General features: G+C 37.1%; 1 protein-coding gene across 2 annotated transcripts in view; it reads right to left on the reverse strand.

Annotated features, from left to right (window-relative positions):
* PRIM2 (DNA primase subunit 2) overlaps nt 1–27062 on the reverse strand; it is a 92392-nt gene that overhangs the window by 51036 nt on the left and 14294 nt on the right. Inside the window, exons 5-7 of one of the 2 annotated variants that reach the window (XM_039730529.1) lie at nt 18043–18138; nt 17093–17230; nt 14791–14901 (exon numbers count right to left, since the gene is read on the reverse strand). In XM_039730529.1, coding sequence (XP_039586463.1) covers nt 14890–14901; nt 17093–17230; nt 18043–18138 — 246 coding nt within the window. In that variant the 3' untranslated portion in view covers nt 14791–14889. Of the gene's footprint in view, nt 1–14790; nt 14902–17092; nt 17231–18042; nt 18139–27062 lie in introns of those variants that run through there. The other variant, XM_039730519.1, reaches the window with a different exon arrangement.

The raw sequence follows: 27062 nt of genomic DNA on the forward strand, positions 1-27062 counted from the left end.
AACTAGGTTGGACAGGTTATTTGAAATAGTCTGTTTGGATCTAATCTTCCTTATGTGTTCCTAAGAATTTTTTATTTCTTACTTGATATACCAAAGACTGAGAAAAGTACACATGGAAAATGTGGAATGGTAAAATAAGCCAACAAAAACACAAACCACACAAAATTTAAAATAAAAACAGTCTCCATAAAACATCATTGCCTAACTCAAACATTACATTTCAAATCCTAAAAATATCTCAAGTTCTTTTTGAACCAAAACACAGCAAATATGTTTAAAATAGCATGCTTAATTTTTGCATATCACCAAATAATCAGAAACAAGATTCTGTCAATTCCCGTGTGTTTTCAATAAAAATGCAACTATTTTTCATTTAGTCCTAATGGTTAACCAAGTACACTTAAACACACCTACCAAAAAAACAACCAAACAAAAATCTCTCCACTCAAAACAAAAAGAGCTTTACATAACAGTCTATTATGCACAAAAAAACCCCCACGAATCTCTTTCAAAACCCCATAAACTTTAAGTTCACAGAATGAACTAGGTTGGACAGGTTATTTGAAATAGTCTGTTTGGATCTAATCTTCCTTATGTGTTCCTAAGAATTTTTTATTTCTTACTTGATATACCAAAGACTGAGAAAAGTACACATGGAAAATGTGGAATGGTAAAATAAGCCAACAAAAACACAAACCATCCTCACCATTCACCTTGGTTCATTAATGAGGCAAATCTTGCTTAAGGAATGACACATCCAGAACATCAATATTCAAACACTAAGTGAATATGTCTTCTCCATAATGACAGCAGTGACACATATCTTTTACTTTAATAAACAGTGTACTAAATTCAGTGACAACACTGATGGATCTGTTTTATTTGCCTGAAATACATATTCTTTTGATTCAAGTTTTAAATAATAAAACACAATAATAAAAATATTATATTTGTGTATATATATTCATATATATCAAAAACTCCATTAGTTATTCATTACAAGCATTTAAATGCACAGTAAGATACACCAACAAATGGCAATTAACTTTTTTTGTAAGAAAAATATAATTTATTAGGACTAGAGAAAGTCTTTACAAGTATTCAAAGTATCTTCAGCTATCTGTGTTTTTTTAAACAGATGCCTGTTTCTAAACACTTGTGGGGACTACTAATTTAATGCTGCATAACCAGATCATAAGGGTTGATTAAACTGTATTTTAAATTCAACACACTACACAAGTGTACACAGCACTGCTACTCTGACTGAAACTTCACAAACAAGGCTTGAAATGGCAAGTCCAGGAAAACACAGAAAAGATTTTTTATTGTGAAGGCATCACTAACGGAGTTAGGATTTATAAAGTCAGATCTCTACCACTCAAGAAGTACTATGTCTCTTATTAGTTTTATTATTTTGAGAAAGACCATTGCAAACAGCAAGAGGAAATGTTGTTACAGGAGGAAAACAGCAAAACTGAGCTATATAGGAATCGTTACTTACAGACAAATTATGTCAGAAAATGTGTCAAATATTTTTCAAAGCTATTTTATTGCTTTATCTTGCTGCAAGAGCAGACAACTGCAGAAGCATTCCAAACTGATATATTTTTTTACTCAAGCCTCTATTTCTTCATTCATTTACCAGCTTGAACACAGACAGTAACAGGGTTTTAGCTTGTTCCTGATTGTGTGAGACAACCTAAATTTATATTGCCATTTAAACCAGGTAGATCTGATCTGAAGTAGAAGCAAATCTGATGAACTATGTTTGCACTATATTTAAGTTCACATGCAGAAAAGCCATGTTATGTAGAATGAGTTTTAGAATGTACATGCCTCCACACGTCCTAAGCACACAGAGCTTTTACTAGAGACACGAGCACAAGTCCTAAGGATAAAATCATCATGTTAGCATGGTACTCTGCTGCTACTTTCATTTACTTCTCAGTCACAGCTTGGCATAACACAGATATGCTGTGGAAGCTAATAGAGCCACATGTCACTAAGCTGCACACTCACCACCTAGCATAACCATTTTTTAAAGCTGTGGCTTTACAAAGAATAAGTAACATGGTTTGTTATTTACTTTTATTGCAGTCTATAGTAGAATTGTGGTTTGTTTTTTTAAGCTTGCTGAAGAATTAGATTTGTTGCCAGGTAGGGAGCACAGAAGTCAACATAAGCTAGATCTGACAATGAAGAGAATTCAATTAGAACACAAGTCTGAGAGAAATAGGGTTATAAGATGCTACATCCTCTCCTTGAAAACTTTTAGACATAACTCTGAGATATTACCTAAAACCCGGAATACGTATTTTCCTACAAGGAACCTGACACACAATTTCATAGCTGACAAGAACAAAAATCTGTGACTGAGCCCCTGTGCCACTGTGGCTCTACAGTACCAGGAACAGGCTGTGCTCTTCTTACAATATCAAATGCAGGACAATACTCTAAATATCCAGCTGGTAAAATGGTATCTATGGAGATCCAATACACAATATTTGCAAGAGAAGATCAAACACAGAGACCTTCAACTGAAATACTGGTCATATTGAGGTTTGATGGTGTGAAGAATACAACCACGCTCTGAACACAGGATGACTTTTACAGCCAGCTGTCCACTGATGATGATACATCTGCAATATTTCAGGTTATAGAGGACTTGAGGGAAAATGCTCAAACAATGACCTCAGAAAGCTGAAAAGACAGGTAAACAGAAACAGTTTTCGAAACCAATGAGTAGTTAGTTAATTAGTAAAGTCTTCTGCTTTTTTGGTAAATCCAGATAGCATTATTTTCCAGGATCAACAGTAGTTGGTAAAAAATATTCAGGTAGAAAGAATCACTCATCTTTTAAAGATGAGAAAAAGCTCATAACATAGATTATTAAAAAAGGAACATATTTCCATTTAGTAAAAATACAATGACATTAGGAAGAAAATTAACTAAAACACTAGGGAAAGAAAATAAGAACGAGGAATTGACCATAAAAACCAATGGCAAGCAGTCTCAACAACAATAAACAAGAAAAATGTAATTGCTCATTTATGGTCAGACACTTGATTTAGTTGATGCTAAGTCTTACAGAATGAAGTTTAATGACTGAAAGATTAACCTGCATAGTCCTAACATCATGGACAAAACGAAATATTACCTAGGACACTCAAAACTTAGAATGCACCATATGTAGAAGATGGAGCTGCAGATAACAAATACTCAGAGGCTTGGGGAACGCCGTCCCAGCGCGCCCGCCCGGCGCTGCCGCAGGGAACTCCCGGAGCTCCCGGCAGGGAACACGCAGAGCTCCCGGCAGGGAACACGCTTGGGCAGGTTCTGCCTAAGCCACACCAGGCTCCCAGACCTCACAGCATCACCTGTGTGCTGGCCAGAACTAAACCTGCCCCTGCGGCTTATAGTGGCGCTGCCGCAGGGAACACGCAGAGCTCCCGGCAGGGAACACGCTTGGGCAGGTTCTGCCTAAGCCACACCAGGCTCCCAGACCTCACAGCATCACCTGCGTGCTGGCCAGAACTAAACCTGCCCCTGCGGCTTATAGAGTCAGTTCACAAAACACCAAACTGAGGAAGCCACTCCCAACTCACACTCCGTGGGTGAAATGTCCAATTGGAACACATGATGCGAGTTGTGGAACTGCAGCAGCCTGGAGAGAAAATTCATACAAAGTATTTGATTTGTAGTTTTTTACCTGGGCTTGCTTTTCTGAAAGTTTCCTTAAATTCGAGCCCAGCACAAAAACAATGCATTCACAGAGCTCACTTTAACAAGCTGAATAAAGACTTCAGAGGCAAAAAAATCTAACTTGAAAACTGACAGAATTATCCAAAAGTATTTTGAAATTCCCACGCTCTGCCTTTTGGATCCTGCAAATACAGGAAACTTTCGAGTCCAATTATGCAGTCACTGAAATTTAATTGCTATAGCATTTCCATGTAATATTTAAAGTGCATAGTTTAATTATGTTTGCTAAGTGACAGGACACAGTAAACAAAACAAAAAAGGAGTATTGCATATTGACTTTCCAAATTTCCAAAAGCAAACAGAAATCAATTAGATCTTAAGTATTTTAGCTTCTAAGAGTAATGCTACAAATTAGAGACAAATGCAAGTTTGAGAGCAATTCTAACCTTCACATTTTTTGCCAATCTTTACTGATAAATTTCCAGACATTTACACCTTATAAAGATTATTTAAGGAAGCAAAGAACTACCAAGCAGTCAAAAAGGATTCAGTAAGAGATCTACCAAGAAACGTCCTCTAATGCCAAGTCTGTGAAACCTGACAGGATGTACCTGAAGGTACTGAGAGCTGAAGTTATGAACCCACTCTCCACCTTCACTGGAAGGCTACTCTCATCTGGAGAAGCTCCTGATGACTTAAAGAAAAGTCATCCATCCATCCTCTGATGGAGCAGTAAGGATGAATGGGGAACAACAGGCCAGGCAGTCTCCCTCTAGACCCTGGGAAAGCCACAGAGCTTAGAATTCTTGAAATGCTGTTATAATTAATTTGGTTTTAACCAACATGGTTGCCACTGTCACAAAAACAAGTGTATCTGTGAGTAAGGAACAGCGGATGTCATTTGCCTTGGCTTTGACAAGACTTTTAATACTGGGTCCCTGTATTTAAACTGCAACTTTATAGTCCAGGTTAAATTAGATGGCTGGAAAGCTGTTGGAAGGTTGGAGTGATGCTAACCAGCTCACTGCTCACTGTAAAATGCAAGCAGCTAAGGATTCTATTTACAGCAAACCTGAGTAAGCCAAGCCTGGACTGTTCTGCACTGCATGTGCTGCCTGGACTTGTGTTGTGCCAACCATATTCCTTGGCTGCAGGAGAAATTCAGGTGACTAATTGTAATTGAAATTCACCAAGCACAACTGAGAAGTCCTCTACACAGGATGATGGCCAACTCACTGGAGAACAGCTCTTCCAGAAAAGAGCTGAAAATCTGGTAAGCAGTAGGTTCAACTTTGGCAGCAAAGTAGAAAACACAGAGGGTAGAAGTTTGCAAAACTTGCCCCAGTTTACCAACATCTTGTACTGCAAGACATAATATTCTAGATATGGTCTATTAAGTGCAAAGTAAAGGGGTAATCAGTTCTCTGTACCTACCTGCTACACTTCTGTGGATACAGCCCAAGGTACTGTTGACCTTCTCTGCTGCAAGGGCGCTTTGCTGGCACACACTGAAACTACTGTTTGCTTAGATGTGAACTACACTCAATCCAAACTGCAACACTTGTACTAAAAGTTTAAGCAACAGCATCACATAATCCCACTGTGGTTGCTTTTGCTATGCTATTTAAGTGGCTGAAGGAACACACATCAGTGACCAGGGAAAATCTTGGTGACTGTGACTTAGATTTCAATAGTGCTATCCAACATTCAAAAATTATGAATGTTTTTTTATGTGGGAAAAAAACCACATAAGGAAAAGAGTTGAAGAACTAATCCGGAACTCAGAGTAATAATTTGTCAGGTAAGAGTATGTTACCAATTGCTATACAAAGTATTATGTTTCTGTGGTGAGCCACATTTAAAAATAAATTTTAAAAACATCCCAAAAAAGCCAACACACACAAAACCAAGAGTTGCATCTTTTCCCAAGAAGTTCTCTGTGGCTTCTAGACACTGTCACAAAGGCAAAGGATGTTATGAAAGAAAATAAAATTGATTTCTGTTTTCAAATATCCCATATCCTTATCCTGCTTGTAATAGCACTCCTGCCTGGGGAAAGGTTGTCCACCTGAAATAAGCGCTCACAACGACCCTCACACAGCTTCTGCACAGATTTGCCAGCAGGGGTGACAGAGCACCCTGCACTGAGCAGGACAGGAGCTTTCATTCTCCTCTCCTCCTGACCCTCACACAGCTTCTCACAGATTTGCCAGCAGGGCTGGCAGAGCACCCTGCACTGAGCAGGACAGGAGCTTTCATTCTCCTCTCCTCCACATCTACTTCTGAATCCCTCAGCAGCAGAGCACAGGTTTATGCTCACACCCTGTATGATGTATTCTCCCTTGCACCAACTGAATTCAAGTATCACATCTGTGCCTGAAAAAATCCAACTCTCTTAGGAGCTGAGTACCAAGTTGTGAACTTCATTTCATCAGAATTCCCCATTGTCTTGGAGCCATTATAAATTGCTAAACTCACAGACCTAAACACAGCGTTGGTTTGAAAAACATGTAGCTTGAAGAATTTTTTATTATTGCCTCTATAATTATTAGTTCAATCATCTTTGTTCTTATCACAGGCTCTAACAGCAATTGTCCTATAACATTAAAAAAAATATATATAGATTAATAGAAGCATCTAATAGTATTCCACTAGAAAGGACACTAATGATGAAAACCAGGGATTATTCCCCGCCCTAAATTTTGGCAAAAGCACGTCATTCTATAATTATTCGTTCAGTCATATTTGTTCTCATTGCAGGCTCTAACAGCAATTGTCCTATAACACAAAAAAAATATACAGATTAATAGAAGCGTCCAATAGTTTTCCACTAGAAAGGGCACTAATGATGAAAACCAGGGATTATTCCCCAGCCTAAATTTTGGCAAAAGCACATCATCAGGTGAACTACTACACTCCCCTCCTCACTCCTCCTGAAATAACTTAAGATCAAAAGTCCAACTGGATCTGCTATTTAAAACTGGTTAGTCTAAAACTGGCCAGTTGCACTATGAGTGATAAAAGCACTGACAGGGAAGAAAGAAAAGGTAACTAAGGGCATCAAGATGCCTACTCTCCAAATCCTTTTGTTTCTTGGACAGTAACATCAGAGAACATACCAAATTTAAAAGCAGATTCACCCCAAGGTATTTGTTCAGTAGCAACAATTTAGAGAAAAAATTTCAGTAAAGTTTAGAATCATATTTCAAAAGAAACAGTGCAATTTGCCTTTGAAATCACACTTATTAAAGTGTCTAACACAGCAAAATGTATTGTGTGTAACAAATAAGAGACTGATTTTAAATTTAAATATATGCTAAATTAATTCATAGCTTTTATTTTTTCTTATTACATTTCTTCTATTTACTTGCTCATGCAATATGAGCTATCATCAACTTTTATTTAAAAACAAGTATTTGCTTTCTGTCAACAAGAGGTGTCACATGCCTAGCATTCTACAATACTGCCTGGGAGACTCACCTCCTCCAAAAATTACTTTAAAAGCCTGTCATCTAGAGTAAGAAGTGATTAATAGTTTTATTCATTTACTCTGACAACTGGTGGCATTCTATTCACTTTGAAAAAAATTAATTCTACATTTCCACCATCCCCAAAGAAGATTCTCCTGATTCACACTTCAGTTTTAAAGAGAGAGGGTGGGGGGCAGTGTGTTGGGATTTCCACATTTTTAAATTTTATTTTTACTGTCTATAAATCAAAAGGATGGAGTAAAAAGAAACATAAATAATGTTTGGGATTAAGAAATCTGGTAACAGAACAACCTTCACCTCACTTTGCCATTGTAGCTACAAAAAAAACAAAACAGGGAAAATGCATTGGTTTGTCTGTTACTTAAAGCTCTAAGCACTACATCCAAATTTAATCCATTTTTTTTTCATGTGTACATACATACCAAAGGCTGCAGTCATTAATAAACCAAGTCATTTTGCTTAACTTGCAACAGATGGTAATAAAAAGACCTTTGCTTTCTGATATTTGTTCAAGAATACAGATTATTTAAATTAAACATCAATCCTTACAAACAGAGAAATACTAGTATTTACATAAAAAGGCATTTGTTTACATAAATACAGAAAAAAATTACAGCCAAAAAGATCTTTCACAAGCTACATGTAAATTGAAACTGAGTATCTTCATTGGTCTGTTTTCTACCTTTCTACAACTCAGACACTGGACAGCTAATTCAGTGTCCCTGCAAAAATCCACAGAGCACATACAAGATTTTACAAAATTTCACATAGAACTGGAGACTTCCAAATACATCATCACCTTCCAGAATCCATTTTTACAACAAAATATCTATATTATAATACTCTACTGTCTCCTCCCTGAAATAGATATCAGACCAATGAGGTTATAGAAAACATTTATGTATGTTGACACTACCAAATGTACCAAAATAACTCATGTAGGACCTGTGGAATAATCCAACAGGAAATCCAATCAAAAGAAGCCCCAAATCAATGATTAGCCTGCTTTAAAACACCCCTGCAGTCCAAACATGCAGGGATACAGCAGTACACTCCTGAGGAAGGGGAGTCAATGGCAACTAGAAGGAAAGGGATGACCCAGCAGGAGCCTGGCAGCAGAGCACAGGCAGGGCAGAGGCACCTGATGCTTTCCTGGAGACAAGTCATTATCCAAGCAGGGACCTGCTTCTTTTCAAGCCAGAGGTGCAAAATGAAGCCACAGCTGGGAAGGGATGGGGCAGGATTCCAATGCTACTACAGTCAAGTTTAACTACTCTAGCTCATATTTGCAGCCTAATTAGATCATGCTTCTAATATTCCAGGAATATTTTCTGTTGTAAAAATTCTGTTCAAATACACAGCCTCTGAAACATATCCTGTTTTCCTATTATTAGGAAAAAGCTATTCTGAAAAATAAACTTTGTTTACAAGAACTACAAAAAAGTCCACTTCCTCTATAGCACAGGTATGCCAATTAGGAATTAATTGAAGAAGTAATACATTAACAGATAAAATATCCTTTGGGAAACTGCAGTAAAATGGAAAGACATACAATGAGGTCACCCAGAAATTAGCTGCAGGAACACTGGCAGTGACAAGCATTTCTAAAAATATTCACTTCATCTATATTTAGAAGTCTGAAAATAAATATTCAGTAAGTTCAAAAAGCACATTGCTACTTTTTTCTTAAAAGAGTTCAAAACTTGAGTTGTGTAATCAGTAAAACTACTGGGGCTTTTTAAAATTGGTTTTCAGTAGAATTTCTTTTAAACACATCTTGGCAAAGGCGTTGCTGAGATAAAACTTGTGCATACTTTACTCTGACATTCACTGCTTTAAGGTGCGCTCCAACCTCTAAAAAGATTTTATAAGTTAATCTGCTAAGACCTGAGATGACTACCAGGTGTTCAATTTATTTCAAGTCTGATTTTGATCTACTCACAGTCATTTCCAATTTTTCCTTCTGACGGAAAAAATTATTTAAAATTTAGCCCTTCCCCAAAGGTCAGCCAGTCTTTATCATTAGTAGGAATGGCAATGAACATGTTAATGTCACATGTGCAATGGACATTCCTTGGCTCAGGACATCATAACACTTAACTAAGGAGAACAGCCATTCTCCATATTTTATTGCAAAATGTGTGAAAAAAAATCATGTAATTGGAGAGGTAGTCATCAAAATTTTTAGTGATTCAACCCATTTCTTTTTGCCTGCTTCATAAACTTGCTAAGCCAGAGCAGAGTGGATGAAATTAACTCCAGACAGAAACTGCTACAGCAACCACATAGCCAATGGCTGTGGGTCACAGGCCACCATAAGAAAATCATCAGGAAAAATTCACAATTGTAATACAGTGTCACTCTGAGATACAGACTTTTGTTTACTCACCAACTGCATATGCCATTGCAGTTCTTTCTGACTGACTAAAGTGCATCATTCACAAATTACTGTTAGCAGCATATTAATAAATTACACTTAATAGTGCCATATTAACTGACGAGTTTTCAGGTTATCACATCTACCACACAACATAGGAATAAAATTGCACTTGCAACTAATATATTCAATTCCAATTTTTTTCTGAAATTTGGGGAACAACCTACTTACTTGGGCAAACCTTCTACATGCTTCTAATACTGCAAATCTTGTTTTGTTAGCTTGACTATCATGAAGTATTGATGTGGATTTGAAGACTGAAGCATTTTTATACAAATCAAACCAGACAGGACTATGTAGATACCACAGCAATGGTTTATGCTGCAAATTTTGTACTTAACAAACTCTTATACTCTGTATGAAAGATGCAAGAAGACAAGAGAAGAAATAGAGACAAAAAAATACTGAATGCAGTCAAATTTCATTTAGCCTCCTAACATTATTTATAATTACTTTATGATAGCAATCTGTGTGGTCTCTAGAAGGAACACATGTACTTCAATTAGTAGAGGAGACAAAACACTGAAGGATGTATAGCAGAAAATAGCAATGGGACAATAGCCAAAAAAATGTCACAAAGGAAAGTCCAGTAACACGTCCACATACAAGCTTCAGTCTTCTCTTGACACACACACACTCTCAAAATAATTTCTGTGAATATCACTTTTCCCACCCAAAATATCACTATTTTATTCAGTTGACCTGCGCCTTAGACAATCACCTTGTAACACTCAGAAACCAAGACCAGCTGCTTCTCTGCAAAATTCTCACTGCAAACTTTACCTGAAAGATTCAGAGGACAAAGTCACTGTAATCATGTTTTACCTTACACTGCCTAAGTTATTGCCTTACTAACCTTGTATGTGCATATTATAAAAATCATCCATTTATGTTACAGTGAATTACTTTAAGTTAACATTGGGAACACAACACCTGAAATTAATTTCAAGTGACAAGACCATCATCAATCATACTTTCTCAACATTAATGCCACCACATAAAGCCTTCTGCTCTACCGCTTAAAAACGTAGGTGTTTTAGGAAGAAAATGTTTCACAGATGGTGCTATGTATACTGATACTTTTCTGAATTAGGAGGTTCTTTGTAACTATAGCATAAGTCAACCAAAAGAGCATATTTGTTTGACTAATATTTCATTTTAAAAGACAAATCATTACAAATATTAGTAATGCAAATTATTTTATTCCCATTTCTAACCATTTAAAAGATTACATGCCAAATAAGGAACAGAATCAAGAAAAAATATACAAAATTAGAAAACAGCAGTGACGTCTTCCTTTTGCAGCAAGTCCTCAAAACCCAGCAATTTTATTTGTAGACATTTTTTCTGATTACAAAAGATGGTAATTCAAAGTAAAAAAGTGCTGGAATTAAATTAGGAATTAAAACGCTCTATCAAGATTGTATGTATTTATATATGTATTTATATTGGAATCAATTTCTTATGATGCCTGTTAGTGCTATTTCTAGGTTACATTTTAATTTGCAAACAGTAAGATGTTATATGATGTTCTGACAAAGAGTTTTCACAAAAGCAACTTTTTTGCAGTAATTTAGAGACCAGCCAAGTTATTACTTCAATTAGGCAAAAAAGGGGCAGTATTTAAAAATAAGTATGATAAATCTATGGCTCAGTTATACTAGCATAGATAATTACAAGTCTTTGTAAAATAAACTCTTCAACACACCATAAAAGCACTCACACAGCAGGAATATTTACACATTCTCAAAGATCAGCTTACAGCTTTAAAATATATTGTTCAAAAACCACTAAAACTTTAGGACAAAGCATTTTCTGAATTAAGGTAAAACAACAAAGATTCAATGTATTTGATTCAAACACTACTGGAAGGCATCCCAGTCAGAGCTGGGTTTTTCAGTATCTAGGATCCCCACATCTTGAATTTATCAGGGAGCTGTTCCAGAGAAAGAGCCTAGGAAACACAGAAGCTAACATGGCTGTGTGAGCTGGAACCACAGTGCTGAGCCTCCCTTCCTCAGAATCCAACCTCAGCAGAACTACAAGTCTCACAACAAAATATTAGAAGAACAGCCATGGATAACTCACCCCAACTTAAGGGCCAAATTCCCACACAGATAAAGACAGGGAGATTGATAAACAATTACCACTGCGAGTGTAACAGACTCAACATGAGGGAAATTAATGTAATTTATGGTCAATTAGACTCAGGTAGTGAGGAGCAGAGACAAACAAGACAAGGCGTTTGCTTCCCTCTCTCATCAGCTGCTCCTTCAGCCCAGATTCCCACACCTCCCCGGTCCAGAGCTCCTCTCCATAGCTCCTGCCTGCTCACCATCCCCCCTGCTCTGACATGGGCTTTCTCCCATGAGATGCAATCCTTCAGGAAAACAACAATGCTTAAGCACAGGTTCTCCACAGGCTGTGGTTCCTTCTCCACCTGCTTCAGCGTGGGCTCCTCCTTCCATCCCACGTCCACGTGTCGGCTGCTTCTCCCACCCTCCCCCCTTTTGTCTCACTTCAGATTTCTCTGGAGCAATCCTCTTTTATGCAGTACTGAGACCAATGCAGCCCTGATATAGGTCTGTGATTAGTGTCTGAGCCATGACATTAAGCTGAATCTTCTGATTTTTTTTTCATCAAAATTTAAAACTACTTTCCTCAAATATGAGATGGATAATTTTGTATGTTAGTGTAAATGCAGTGAAACCCTCATGAATAAAACATTAAGCAAACTTCTATGAATTTAAATTGTGTTACATTATAAAACAATTGTTGAGCTAACATTACAGCTCACATGTTACAGAAAATGTTTAAGCTTTCTACAGTTTAATCATCACTAATGGCACAAGGAAATTATTTACTATCAAATGGGTCAGAGAATACATAAAGAAGGCCTTTGCAGTATTGATTTCGCACATAAAATTAACATCTTCAGTTGTACTTGGAACTGCCAAAAAGGTTTGACTAATATCAACTCCTCTTATTATAAGGCCTCAAGAAATAGCCACAGCTGGGGTGTCAAGCTTGTTTTTAAATGATGAAAGAACATCTGAATGCTTCATGGGCTTGACTAGTAAGTGATTAAAGTGTAACTGACTGAACTGAATTTCTGCCAGTGTCAACATAAAACTTTTTTTAAAAGTCAGTGCTATGAATTATTTACTGTTCTTTCAAAGCTCAGTGTCAACACATCAATTCAGTCTCATTCTATTCCTCCCTTACAACCCCAACCAGAAGCACTCTAATATGCAGGATGGTGACATATATCTGCAATGTAATGAGCAATGTAACAAGGCTAGGCAACCACCCAAATTATTCAATCCTTTGGAGACCTAAGAAGAGCATCTTTAGCACAAGAACAATTCCCATAAGGTGTACAATTTCAGAGCACCTTGGAAAAGACAGAGCAGGCCATCATAATATTGCTCCTGCATAGGCATAACTCCTTCCTAAAACCTGTGCATGTGACTCCTTAGAGTAGCACCAAATCAGCTCCATGAAGCAAAACCCAGACCAATAATACTGCACAAACAACCCATACTGGAAAACTATGGTGCATTAACATTGAAAAATTGTGCCACTAATGACAGCTGCAAGAAACAACATGCCTGAAAAACCATCTCCCCAATATCTGTAACCAGGGTATTTTGTCCACTAGAAGTATACAGCAGACTGCCAAAACCACAAGTATTGCCCAAAGTCACAGAATCGCAGAATCATTTACGCTACAAAAGACCTGTGAGATGATCAAGTCTAACCTATGACCAAACACCATCTCATCCAACAGACCATAGCAGCATAAGCCATGTTCAGTCTTTCCTTAAACACTTCCAGGGACAGTGACTCCACAACTTCCCGGGGTAGCCCACTCCAATATCTAATCACCCCTTCAGTGAAGAAATTCCTGCTATCCAACCTGAACCTCCCCTGGTGCAGCTTGAGGCTATGTCTTCTTGTCCTGTGACAAATCACCTGGAAGCACAGGTCAACCTTGCTACAACCTCCCTTCAGGCAGCTGTAGAGAATAAGATTTCCCCTGAGCTTCCATTTCTTCAGGTTAAACAACCCCAGCTCCCTCAGCCATTCCTCATGGGACTTGCACTGCAGACTCTTCACCAGCCCTGTTGCCCTTCTCTGGACCCACCTCAATGTCTTTCTTGAACTGAGAGCCCAGAACTACACACAGGACTCAAGGTGTGGCCTCACCAGTGCTGAGTACAGCGGGACAATGTCTGCCCTGGTCCTGCTGGCCACACTATTGCTGATACAAGCCAGGATGCCCAAGACCTTCACGGCCACCTGGGCACACACTGGATATCATGTTCAGCTGGCTGTAAACCAGCATCTCCAGGGTTTTTCTGCAGGGCAGCTTTTCAACCATTCTGCCCCCAGCCTGTGGCACTGCCTGGGGGAGTTATGACCCAAGTGTAGGGTCCAGCACTTGGCTTTGTTGAACCTCATACCGCTCACCTCCACCCATCCATCCAGCCGGCCCAGATCCAGATCTGCAGAGCCTTCCTACATTCCAACCCAACTTTATGCCATTCACTAATTTACTGAGAGTATACTCGAGTCCCTCGTCTAGATGATCAGTGAAGATGTTAAACAGGACTGAGCCCAATACTGAGCCCTGGGGAACACCACTAGTGACCACACACCAGTTGGATGTGGCTCCATTCACCCATAGTTGGGACCTGGCCATCCAGGCAATTTTTAAGCCAGTGATGTCAAAATATCTAACAAAAGATACAATTTTTTAACGTAATTTTACAAACCCCTTGCACCACTAGTGACCACACACCAATTGGATGTGGCTCCATTCACCCACAGTTGGGACCTGGCCATCCAGGGACCTTAAGCCAGTGACGTCAAAATATCTAACAAAAGATACAATTTTTTAACGTAATTTTACAAACCCCTTCTTTAGATATTTCTGTATTTAATATATGCTATTGCATAAGCCTAATTAAGATGATCACACCATTACAGTCTTAAATTCTCAAATTCTAATACAAGAATTGTCCATTAGAAAGTGCTGAGAACAAAGTGTGAACACCCAGATGCTGCAAAACTACTAAAACATACTCCCAAAAGAACACACAAGTAATGCTTACCAAAGTGATAATGTTATCAGATATATTCATTAAGAGACAAATTAAGTAACAAAACAGATGATGATGTTCAAGGCTTTATTACTTCTTAATTAAGTCTGGCCATGATGCACAACTTCTGTGCAAAGTCGTGAAGACCTCTGTATCACCAGAGTGCCTGAAATGAAACACATTTCTCTTGGCTGACTGCTCTTTTGCAGTGAGCACGAAAAAGCACCCATGTCCTAAAAAAGCACAGCTAAACCAGCTGTACTTGCAGAACTTGGGCCTAGATCAAATAGTATTTCAACAACTACTTTCCACAAACAATACTTGAATTGTGCTATTGTGTCATAACTTCTGCCTCGTCAGTCTACATATGGCTGAGGAAAATTGTTAAGATTATTCTCTGGATTTGTATATATACAATCCTTGCTTTTAAAAGTGAAAAGTGTATTCTTACAGTTTCACTGAAATGTAATTTATGTTTATAGCTTTGTTCTAGTGAAAACTACACTAAGTATCTAGCTACCAAGTATCACACTTCAATTAAGCCTCTGGTGTAACAGAGTTAACATCAGACTGACCTCAGTAAAACATGCTGGAACTTCAGCCTTCATTTCCAAAGACTCAATAATATCCCTAGCATCACTCATCTGTGCACTGTGCTGGCTAAAATTAGCTGAAACAGTTTATTAAATACAGTTTCTAAATTAGTAAATTAGTAATCAAAACCCCTCAAGTTCAATTAGGAGCTTTGGAATAGGACAGAAATCACTAATCATTTATCCCTTGCCTAGAAAACATGGTGAACTTTAATAAACAAAGCTTATATATTAGAAGACTAATGTGAACCAAGACTAATGTGAAACACCACAATAACTTCAAATACAGCAGTCCTGTAGAAGATAGTTTTCCTAGGTCATGACTGCTCAAATTTCTTAACCATGACTACTAAGTATCACATAAAGAAGTACTTTCCTGTAATGCAGTTATTGCCTTTAAGGAATCAATCCAGGTGCAATGAATAACATATGAGATAGTTTGAGGAGAAATCTGAGAACACACAGACTAAGTCAGGGCCTACTCATTGCAGTTCTTACTGTTTTTCAGACTTCTCAGCTATTCACACAACACACAAATTCCAGACGTTCACGAAGCTTCTTAAAAGTATTTTGAATAGATGCAGATAATGTGCATATTTAGCTACATTTCTGTGGAGTACGTTCTTTCTTTTTAAATCCTGCACAAGTGTTATCAGCTTCCAGCAAAAACATTATGCATCAACTCAAATAAAGGCATCTCTAGTTGCAGTTCTGTTGCAGAGTTCTAATGAAAATGTTCATATAAGACTATAATAATTTTCACTGTACATGAAATAATTCCACAGACTCCAGTTATATTCAAAATTGATAAGACTGCAGTATGCTAATTTTCTAATTTGACAAAGGAATGCATTTTTGCTTCCCACTGTTTGTTTACTAAATGCTTGTGGTCAACCTTGGCATTAATGTAACATAACAATACAAGGCTTTGAAAACATTTTTGAAAAGCAATCCAATCTGTCTTCATGTTATTCAATGCTGCATTTTCTATGACTAAAATTTTGTGTATTAGACATGATCACCCCCTTTTAAACCCTGTGAAGAGTCTCAGAGATATTGTAAAACAAGCAATTCCTGAGCTGAACACTGAATTACTAACAGGAGTATATATTGTCTGCAATAGGACAGATGTCCTAACTAGATATGATAACCCAAATGTTCATACAACAAAAACTTTACCTTTGCCTGACATATTCTGGCTTATCCTCATTTGAGTGCATAGAATATTCATTGTTAAAAGGGACCCAGAAGGACCTCCAAGCCCAGCTCTTAAGTGGGTGACCTGTACAGAGACTGAACTCATGACCAGGGCATTAATGGTCTCCATGCTCCAACCAAATGAGCTAATCTCAGTCCGTACCAACAGAACACAGAGTAAAAACCCACAACTGTTATACTTGTTCCAACAAAAAACTGTTGCAAAATGTTGTGGGAGGAATTATAGGTATGAGTAGAAAAAACAGTTGTGTGCATAGAGCTAACGTTGAATGAAAGGGCATCATGTTGCTATCTCTGCCAGAAACAATTTCTAAAATCCTCTAGCACAAATTTCTTTAGAATGCACACTATATGCTAAATACCATTTGAAATTAATGGACACTCAGCTCACAATGAATGCTTTTTAGTGCTACCTGTACTTGTAGTAAGGTTTCTGGTATTCTCCAGATGGAAGCATATACATTTTAAATCCAAAAAGGCTATTGTCCAGGAGTGTCACCAAGCAATACCACAAGAGCTGTGAAAAGCAGACTTCATGTGACTTACCGCCAGTGCTTTAGACAACTTTGTTCTATAGTTATTCAAAACAATCACATCAATCTCCTTAAACGGCACATAGGCAAAGCCATCTTTAATAAACACTCTTCTGGCTCTAAATAAATCCACAGCATCTGCAAGTCCAACCTAAGAAGGAAGAAAACCCCACATTGTGAAATAGAAAAATAACACAGTAACAATGTTTACAGACCTAAGATTTAAGATAGACCAATAAAGCTTTGAGTCATTTTCTGTCTTTTAACATTGTCTCCAGACAAAACTCAAAGTGTGTGAAATGAAATCTTGACTTAGGAATAGCTAATCATTATTTTGGTGGGAAAATAACGCTTGCTTACAAAAAGTCATGCAACTAGGCAAAATAAGGTATTTCAAAGTTTGTGTCTATGAGTATTGATCCAATTATGTCGCTTTGCATCACTTACTGATTTGATATTTGCAAATGGATTTCTGTTTCTAATGTCTGGAAATATTTGATTCACATAAGCTACATACAAAAGGTTTTGCAAGCTGATCTGGAACTCAACCAGCTTCACTCCAAAGAATCAGTGGGCCACATTACAAATTTTTTCCTCTCCCCTTGCTCTCTTGCAAAACAATCAGACCAAACCTAATTTCAGCAACAGATGTTTGACAATGTCTCCATCCTGAACAATCTGACAGCCATGTAAATTAAGTCATTTGTCTGGGAAACATTAAAACTTAAGATCATTTTTGTGGCAAATGTAAGGGATGGCAGAACAGGACACAGAGTTTCAAGCTTCCTTCATTTTCCCAGGCCCTCCTTCCACCCTTATACTCACATGAAGTAGAGGAACTCTCATTAGTCTTTTAGACACTTGGATTTACTGTGACTGTTAGGTAAACTTAAAATTAGTAACTCTGCGTTTAACTGAGAGAGAACGAATGCAGATCTGTGGGACTCAGCAATTTTTACTTACCTTATAGAACATTTGTTCTTTTACTTTAGGCAAACTGAAGCCAGGGGTTGACACACTCAGCTCATTAGCCAATTCATTTTTCAGGTCTTCACTAATCTAAAATTAAAAATTTGTTTTAAAACTGTTTAAATACTTTACGATAAGGCTTTTTTATTTTATTAGCATGAGCTAAAATATTACTTAATCTGTAATATTATCAGTTTAGTTGAAAAGAGAAAAAGAACTACATATTCAATAAGTGATCACTAATAATTAATTAAGCAGAAACCAGGAAAACATCAGTGGGTCAATAGTGTTAAGCAACCTTCCCTCTGAAGTGGAAGGGCAGATTTTAAACTACAATAATTTTAAGGATTAACAAGAACTATAAAACACACTTCTTAGAAGTCAGCTTCTCTAAAATAAAACTCATGACAATCTTTGCTTGTCTCTAGATATGCACTAAAACAAAGCAAGTTGAATAAACAGCAAATAGTAAGGACTTTACTTCATCAGATATAAACAAAAAGAACAGTTTCAGCTTATTTTTAAATACAGATTTAACAAAACTATATCTAACTATATATATCTATATTCAGGAATTTAACATTGCTTTCTCTAAGGAGTGAGAACAATAGTATCTTTACTGTCCTCTAAGTGTTAGTGTTTTTGCAGTTCTTGAAACAAGTAAGTAAAGCAGCAATGCTCTAATTTAACAACCCAAGGTATTTTAAAATCACAATATTACATTTCCTAATAGAAGAACTTAAATAGTACACATACACAAATACACATCATACAATCATAGAATATGCTGAGTTGGAAGGGACCCATCAGGATCGTGAAGTTCACTTCCTGGCCCTACACAGGACACCCCAAGAGTCAAACCATGTGCCCAAGAGCATTGTCGCAACACTTCTTGAGCTCTGTCAGGCTGGTGCTGTGACCACTGCCCTGGGGAGCTGTTCCAGTGCCCAGCCACCCTCTGGGTGAAGAACCTCTTTTTAATATCCAACATAAACCTCCTGTTACAACTTCAGGCCCTTCCCTTGGGTCCTGTCACTGGTCACCACAGAGAAGTGAGATCAGTGTCTGCCCCTGCTCTTCCCCCCAGGAGGAAGCTGCAGACCCCAGTGAGCTCTCCCCTCAGTCGCATCCAGGCTGAACAGACCAAGTGACCTCAGGCACTCCTCATACAGCTCCACCTCCAGACCCTTCACCATCCTCATGGCCCTCTCTCAGACACTCTCTAATAACTTCATATCTTTCTTATATTGTGGCACCCAAACCCACACACATTTGCATAACATGCTCTTGATGAAGTATAATGGGAGTAGTCCCTGACTGAAAGGATTTTAAGTGATAAGGAAGGCAGAATACCTCCTCAAAACGTAGATGGACAGAAGTGTCACCAAAGCATAACACGCTGTGTGACCCTGCTCTCCATGAACTGGATGTGTGCTCCAACACCTACAGTGAGCTGATACTAGGCTGCAGTCAAGGTAGTTTTTAGAGACTAGCCAGGAACAAAGCCCAGGCCATCACATGCAATAGATCTGCAGACTCCAAATGCAAGATAAAGTTACCCAAAGTCTATCCTCTCCATGGGAGGGGATGTGCTTAAGCAGTTTTATTCTCTGAATGGAGCAGAATATCTAATTTGTTGACCAACACTGATATACAGTTAAACAGGCATTTCAACAAAACTTTTTTCCTTCTCAACTGAAAAACCCAAGGGGAAAAAAAAAACAACAAAAAAAACCACCCACCCCACTTCTCTTGGAAGTCATAGGAAGGACCATTTAATTCCAAACTTGGACAAGTAGCTTAGTGAAAAACAGTGACTTGATATATGCATATGAAATAGCCAAGGCAGCAATGTTGAGAAGGCTTATGGTTACCCTGTCTGCATCTTGATGCAATCTGTAGTACTCCCCAAGGAAAACCAGCTTTAAAAAATAATAAAGATGCCAGCAAGGCAGAAGAATGTAGCTCTGAAGAGAAAGGAAATACACAACAGTATTACATTTCTGCATGTAAAAATGTAAAGCTCAGCAGCCTGTAAAGACAGCATTCTTCTTTAACGAAGTAGCTGTATCAAAACAATTAAATGCGATTCTGTAAATGAAATGAGAATACTTTCTATAAAATACTCTCATTAACAATCTTATTCTTGTTAGAATTTGAAAAATTCCTGCTTTTCATGACACATTGAAGCTATAAACAAATTTCACACAGTGGTACCAAAACTCCATGACTCCTTCCAGATGATCCATTTTTGTCTAAATAATTATAAATCTAAGTCATTGCATCAGTCTGAAGCCTGCCTTTCACCTTCCAGAGACCTAAGTTTTCATTTTAATTCCAACATAGTGGCTTCCATTTTCAAATGTAACAGTTTTATGCATTCTTAGTAGAAATCCCTTAGGAGAGCCTCTCCACCCTGTCATTCCAAGCCCTCACTGACCGTGTAAATACACTGACCAAATAAAAACAGTACAACATGTTGTATAGAAATGGTGGTTACAATTCCACTATTTCTTCTAAGATATCTCACTAAAAATAACTCCATCCAACAAACTAAGCCAAGGACAGAGCAGAGTTTTTTTCCAGAGAGCTATTAAAGGAGTCCAGAAACTGTTTTACAGACAGGCCAGCAATATTGAGGGGAGAACAAGAAGAGGGAAAGGATTCCTTCTTTATCTGTTCTTCCAAACAAATCAGCTTAATTTCATCAACAAAACCATTTCTTCCAGTATTACATTTTGTTTCAAGGGGAATTTATTCCAAGCTTCACAAGCTGTCTACATCCTTCTTTATTAGTAATTTGACCATATCAGTTTTGTACAGATACAGTGACAGTCATTTCAGATTTTCTTGCATGTCACTAGCAAATAATTTAACATTGTTGGGGTAAAAGTGATCCTGGTGAACCTTCACAGAAAACAGGTCATTTGCCGTGACTAAAGATTTAGGTTAGGCTGTGGACAGTGTGACCAAAAATACAGTTTTATCAGAAATTTTATTTTTCAATCCAACACAAATATTATTGCAAACCACTATTTTAAACCACTATTTATTATATACATAAAGCTGTTAAATAGTTTACTTCTTACAGGCTCAAGTATCTTAAAGGTTAGGCAATCATTCAGCAGCCCCACAAACACTTTGCTCCTTGCCTTTTCACAAAATTCACACTGCCTTCATGTTTTCAGGTAATAGAGAAAAAGAGGAAGATGAAACAAGGATAACCCTAGCCTCTACCTAAAGCTGGAAAATGACTCCAGAATGCATTCAAAAACAAAACTGGCTTCCCTAAATACTGAAGCATGAAAAACAACCTCCCACTGGCATTAATGATTTCACCATTTTCACATCAAAGAAATACACTACCCATAGTCTAAAGTCAGACTCAAGCTTTCAGTTAGGCCATGTCTGTATTGCTGCATGCAGAGCATCATGAAACATGTATCCCAATTTTTCTTGGTTCACAGAAGCTAGAAAAGCTTTTTTTTTTACTGTTGTTTTTGGGGCTTTTAATTATTTAAATAAGAGTACTACAGTTTGTATATTTAATAATTTCATCCTAAAATAGCACCTGCAAACACACATTCCAGTAATCATTAAAAAATTAGATATAATTAAATACAGCTTTCAGGATTCTAACCAAGATTAGAAAGATAAACTGGCTGCTTGACTTCTGACAGAACTTGGTGATCTTCACCAGATAAAACACTGCTTAAAATATTAAAAAAAAAAAAATTAGAGTCCTTCTGAGGATCTCACCAGTCATCATCTGACCTTCCACAAGGAACTGATTAAACTCACCTCACAGAAAAGAATTCACTAGTTTTGCCTCGTTCATTTGCAGCCAGTTTAGCAAGCTGCTCATCACTGTGTCAGACTTTGCTTTGCACAAGCAAAGGACACCAGGAAAAGGCTCTTCCCTTTTCAGTAACATGGGTTAGGAAGCATAGCTTGAAACAATTGAGCAATTCATTGCAAACTCTGGAGACTTAGAAAAAACAAAGGTACAAAAAGAGAGGAAGGGAAAGAAGCAAGTACTCAGGACAAGTTCCATTATTTCTAGTTTTCTTGCTTTCTACATGCAGTTTATTCATTGACTTTTAATCACAGGACTGTCCTGGAAACACAAAGACACATAAATTTAGATTAAAATATGAATAATTTAATGTGCAGGGCTTGGTTAAACAAACAGAGGCAGTGAGGTAGTCCAAAAACTTCAAAATAATTTTGATATCACTACTCTGTTTTAATGAAGAGATAAAGATGCATGCACACATTATACTGCTATATATGTGCAACACTTAGTTTTACTGTTTCTAAGTCTCCCAGTAAGGAGCAAGAACTCCATGCACAAAGTCCTTTCCTTTTCCAAGACTCAGCTTCAGGTATTTATGTGCACATGCCACTGGTGTCCTTAGAAAGTGAACTTCCTAAAATTTGCTTTTAGTTACAAAGCACCTGGTACTCAAGAGGCACAACACCCTTCCCAAAAACAAGTGTTGTCAATCTATATTTTGCTCAATTGCCACTCTAGGCATGAAGCAGAAAAAATAATAATTTCCTAATCAATCTTCTCCATTGCCACACATCACGCTACAAACTAAGTGAGCACTAGAATGCCAAAGTATTAACCTAGATACCATTAAATTTGAGAATATAAAGTGTAATCAGCCAGTTAATGAATTGCTTGATTAGCAAAGGACACCATTCCCAGCTCTCCTACCAATTAAAAGGATGAAGAGCCCTAAAGAAAACATTCCAGAGGCTTGTAAATCTGTCATTCACAAACCTGATGATTATCAATTTCATTTTGGCCAAGCACAAATTAATATGAAAATTTTATCTTGCAAAATACTACAACTTTATATCTTAACTGAAGTTCAGTTTGCTGGCATACCTAAAAACATAAAGGGCAGCACTTGGAATTATCTATTCTTATCCATCGATTGAAACATTGTTTGGGCTTTTTTAGAGTCAAGAGCGGGCACAGAAAGAACATTTTATGATCTGCCTCACCATGCAGCTCATTCATGGTTACCACAATGACAGAGAAACTCAGTGACACGGGTTCAGTCCCCTACATTCCTGACAAACATTTCCCAATATCCATTTAATGGAGAGCTGAACAAAGTAATTACTACAGAATTACCTAGAAACACTACCACATACAAGTTAGAGTCACACATAGAGCACTGTAGAGCTAACAGAAGACTCTTCTGATAAATATGTCAACAAGTTTTCTTTCATTTAAAAATCTGGGTAGTAACATCAAATGCAATTTTAAAGAAACTTGTTAACAAATGTTTCTCTAGATTCAATCACAGGATTAGACAGGAAGAGCGTTTCAAAGTTGGCAGATTGTTTTCCGAAGCTAATCCCAAGCAGCAGCTAGTAAATTCTACTTGCAGAGTAATTACATCCTGCAGAAACCATCCTTTTATGCTGCTGTGTGAAGGACCAACATAAACATCTCCAAAGCTACTGCATTTCAAAGTTGGCAGATCGTTTTCTGAAGCTAATCCCAAACAGCTAGTAAATTCTACTTGCAGAGTAATTACATCCTGCAGAAACCATCCTTTTATGCTGCTGTGTGAAGGACCAACATAAACATCTCCAAAGCTACTGCATTCACTGCTATGTCAAAAATAAATTTATTTTTCAAACATTATGAACTTTAACCACTACAAAAGAACTTAAGATCTTGATTATTCAAAAAAAAAACATTAGACAGGAAGAGCGTTTCAAAGTTGGCAGATTGTTTTCCGAAGCTAATCCCAAGCAGCAGCTAGTAAATTCTACTTGCAGAGTAATTACATCCTGCAGAAACCATCCTATCAGCTTTTATGCTGCTGTGTTAAGGACCAACATAAACATCTCCAAAGAAACTGCATTCACTGCTATGTCAAAAATAAATTTATTTTTCAAACATTATGAACTTTAACCACTACAAAAGAACTTAAGATCTTGATTATTCAAAAAAAAAACTTTTCTTCTTGTACAACATATGGGTATCATTTTTAAAAAATACACTATTGATTCCAAATTTTCTCTTTTCCCATTCCCCAAAAGAATCTCTAAAATATTTATAGAAAAAAGAGAAGACACTTGATGGCACTTTTCTGGGTTTCTTCCAAGAATCCAAAATTACCAACTGCTAAGAACTGAGTACCTATAAGGATGAAGTTAGGATTTGCTATTTTTCATCTTTTCCAAACCTTTAGATAAATGGCAGTCAAGTATGACCTGCTCAACTACTGAGTGCTAGAGCGCATAATCACACAAGTAGTTTGGTTCCCCTTTCCACTTATTCTACCTTTAGCTGAAGAGCCTGGTGTTCAAGATCCTATTTTCCACTACATTTTTGGCACAGCTGCCATTTCAATTTTACTTTAGAAATCCAGAGTTACAGCAGCACATCTGCCTCAGGATTCAGACTGTATTCCAAATGTTGTCTGGCTGCTTTCAGCTAGATTAAGAGGAAGAATGTTTTTATTCATCGTATTTTTAACACTGCCTTTTCTGCAACTTTTATTTCAAAACACTTAACTTTTTCAAAGCAGTTAGAGATGTACTTCATCCATAAAGAACACATAGAGTACCTAGGGCAGAAGGATTCAGCCTTACAGTGGACTGTAAAGCTCCTTTTTAACTCAAATGATGAATTACACAAAGCCATTTAGTAAGAATCATAGTGCCCCAGTGCTCTAAAGAGGCCTAAGTAACTGCACATTTTGTGGTGTTGTTTGACTTTACTTCCACAAGTCAATTTTAAGCAGTAAGAAAGACCTTCTAAGGGTCCATTTAGATTTCTGAGATAATCAGCATCTGTTTCTAATCAAACTGAGATGATTGCCAAATTAAAATTTTAATTAGTATTTTGCATCATTTACAAACTGTTGTTCATTAAGTTTATGAAGGTGAAAAAGGACATGCCCAGTAGCTATATATTCATTAATCACATATATTACTCAATTCTACAATTTCATAGAATATCACCAACACCATATGCGCAAATAAATACATGCAACTAGAATTACTGCAGCAAAATGCACCAGTTTTCTCCATAACTAATAATAAAGTAATGCTTCCAGCTCAAGGATCCATTAGAGAAGAGTGAAGCCCCCATACATCCTGCCAGTGCACCAAAAAAATAAAATTAAATTTAAAAAAAAAATCAAGCTTCATTTTTTAAGTCTGTGAGAGAGTATTACCGCTTATTTTAAGCTTAAATATTTTAATCAAACCTCATCCTAGCTACACATCCCTCAAAATGTTAGCTCACTAGAATACCCAGGCTGCTTGGCAATCAAGCCAATTACTTTTAGATGAGAATAACTCACAATGTTTGTTAAAGCACTAATACTAATACACTAATAATATATGTTTCACTGTCTTATTTAACAAACTCTAGCACTTAAAAAACCACCCTACTCCTAAGCCTTTCCACATACAATTTTGTTTCTGTTATACTCTAAGCATGGAGTTAAATGACGGAATACATACTTTTGGCAGTAAGGCACATTTCCCACTTAGGCATGCATCCCTTATGACTTTTGCTGTCAACTGTAAGACAAGCATCACTGGTTTTCAAGCAAAGGGACAAATACAACACTTAAGTAGCAGAAAAGAAAGATACAATTCAGAACCATTTTCTTAGCAAATGTAAACCATAGCCTACTTGCAAAGTTATTGTCTTATCTTGGCATAAGTTTTCACACAGTAATATAGACTCCAGACAGTTTCTACTTTTCCCCATCCTGTTTGGGAAAGGAAGAAATATTATTTGATGCCGCTGATATGAAAAGCCATAAACCCTATCAGAAGAACATTCTGGATTTAACACCTGTTCCAAAATGGACAGTTATAGTCACAGCCCTTTAATGGTTAGACATAGAATACTCAATATTGAGTATTCTCTCAAATATATCTGTCCTTAATGGGGACACAAACCAGTCCCCATTCTCATTAATCCCCATCTGACTTATGATCTTCTGTACCAAATAAAGGCAGTCATAAAACATTTTCTCAAGAAGCTGAACTACAAATATTTATACAACTGCCCTACTACCAAGATAAATGTTTTTGAAGACAGCATAATAGTGATATCAGAAAGTCTCTCATAGGACTACTCTGATCATAAAAATGGAAATTAAAGAAGTTTAATTTCTACTGCTTAAAGCAGCTAAAAAAGCACTTCAACTGCATCATCAAAGAGCTCTTGTGGAAAAAAATTCCATCGCTAATGCATTTTGCTCTTTCCATTTCATTTTGCAGTTCTTATTCCTTCCTCTCAAATGCCTGCAGATGCACTGAAGACCTTTAGCTCCCCCAGCTGACTATTCCCATCTGCCATTCCTTCCCCATTACTATGATCCAAAGCATTTCTTAAGATACTGTGCTTTATAATAGCATCTAAAAATTTGGACATCTGATTCTGCAATAACTGGCTGTTACCCAAAAAATAAGGCATCTAAACTAGAAGTTATTTAAAAGGACATAATATTTTTTAAATTTCAAGAGGCTATTCAGAAGTAAGAAAATTCAATTTTAACACGATTTTTTTCTGCTCTGTGGAGTGAAAACAGCAACACAGATGTATTCAAGATGAAATATCCTACACTTAGAAGTTTTTTTCTTTTGCACAATGCAGAAAGATAATAGTGAACAGAAGCAATGCAGGAAATATAAATCCAATTACACAATATCCTTACACCACAGATTAAGACATGATAATGCCTATTAATTTTAATTTCTTCTGGAAGCAACAAAGAGCTACTAGCAGGCTGAAGATAAAGAAACCAGAAAATTCAAATGATGACCAAAATAACACCAAAAAAATAAATTCAAAATTAAATTTTGCATTCTACTCCACTCCATATAATGTATGTAAGTTAAATTCCTAGAAAGGTGTAGCAACAAATCAAAGCATCCAGTAGTACTTAGGAAAAACACGAGACAAGCAGCAACACTCCTGTGTCAAAAAATCCCAACTGTGTTAAGCTGATTTCACAGCC

The sequence above is a fragment of the Passer montanus genome, unplaced genomic scaffold (genome assembly GCF_014805655.1).
Source record: "Passer montanus isolate IOZ18808 unplaced genomic scaffold, ASM1480565v1 scaffold11, whole genome shotgun sequence".
Classification (NCBI taxonomy): Eukaryota; Metazoa; Chordata; class Aves; order Passeriformes; family Passeridae; genus Passer; species Passer montanus.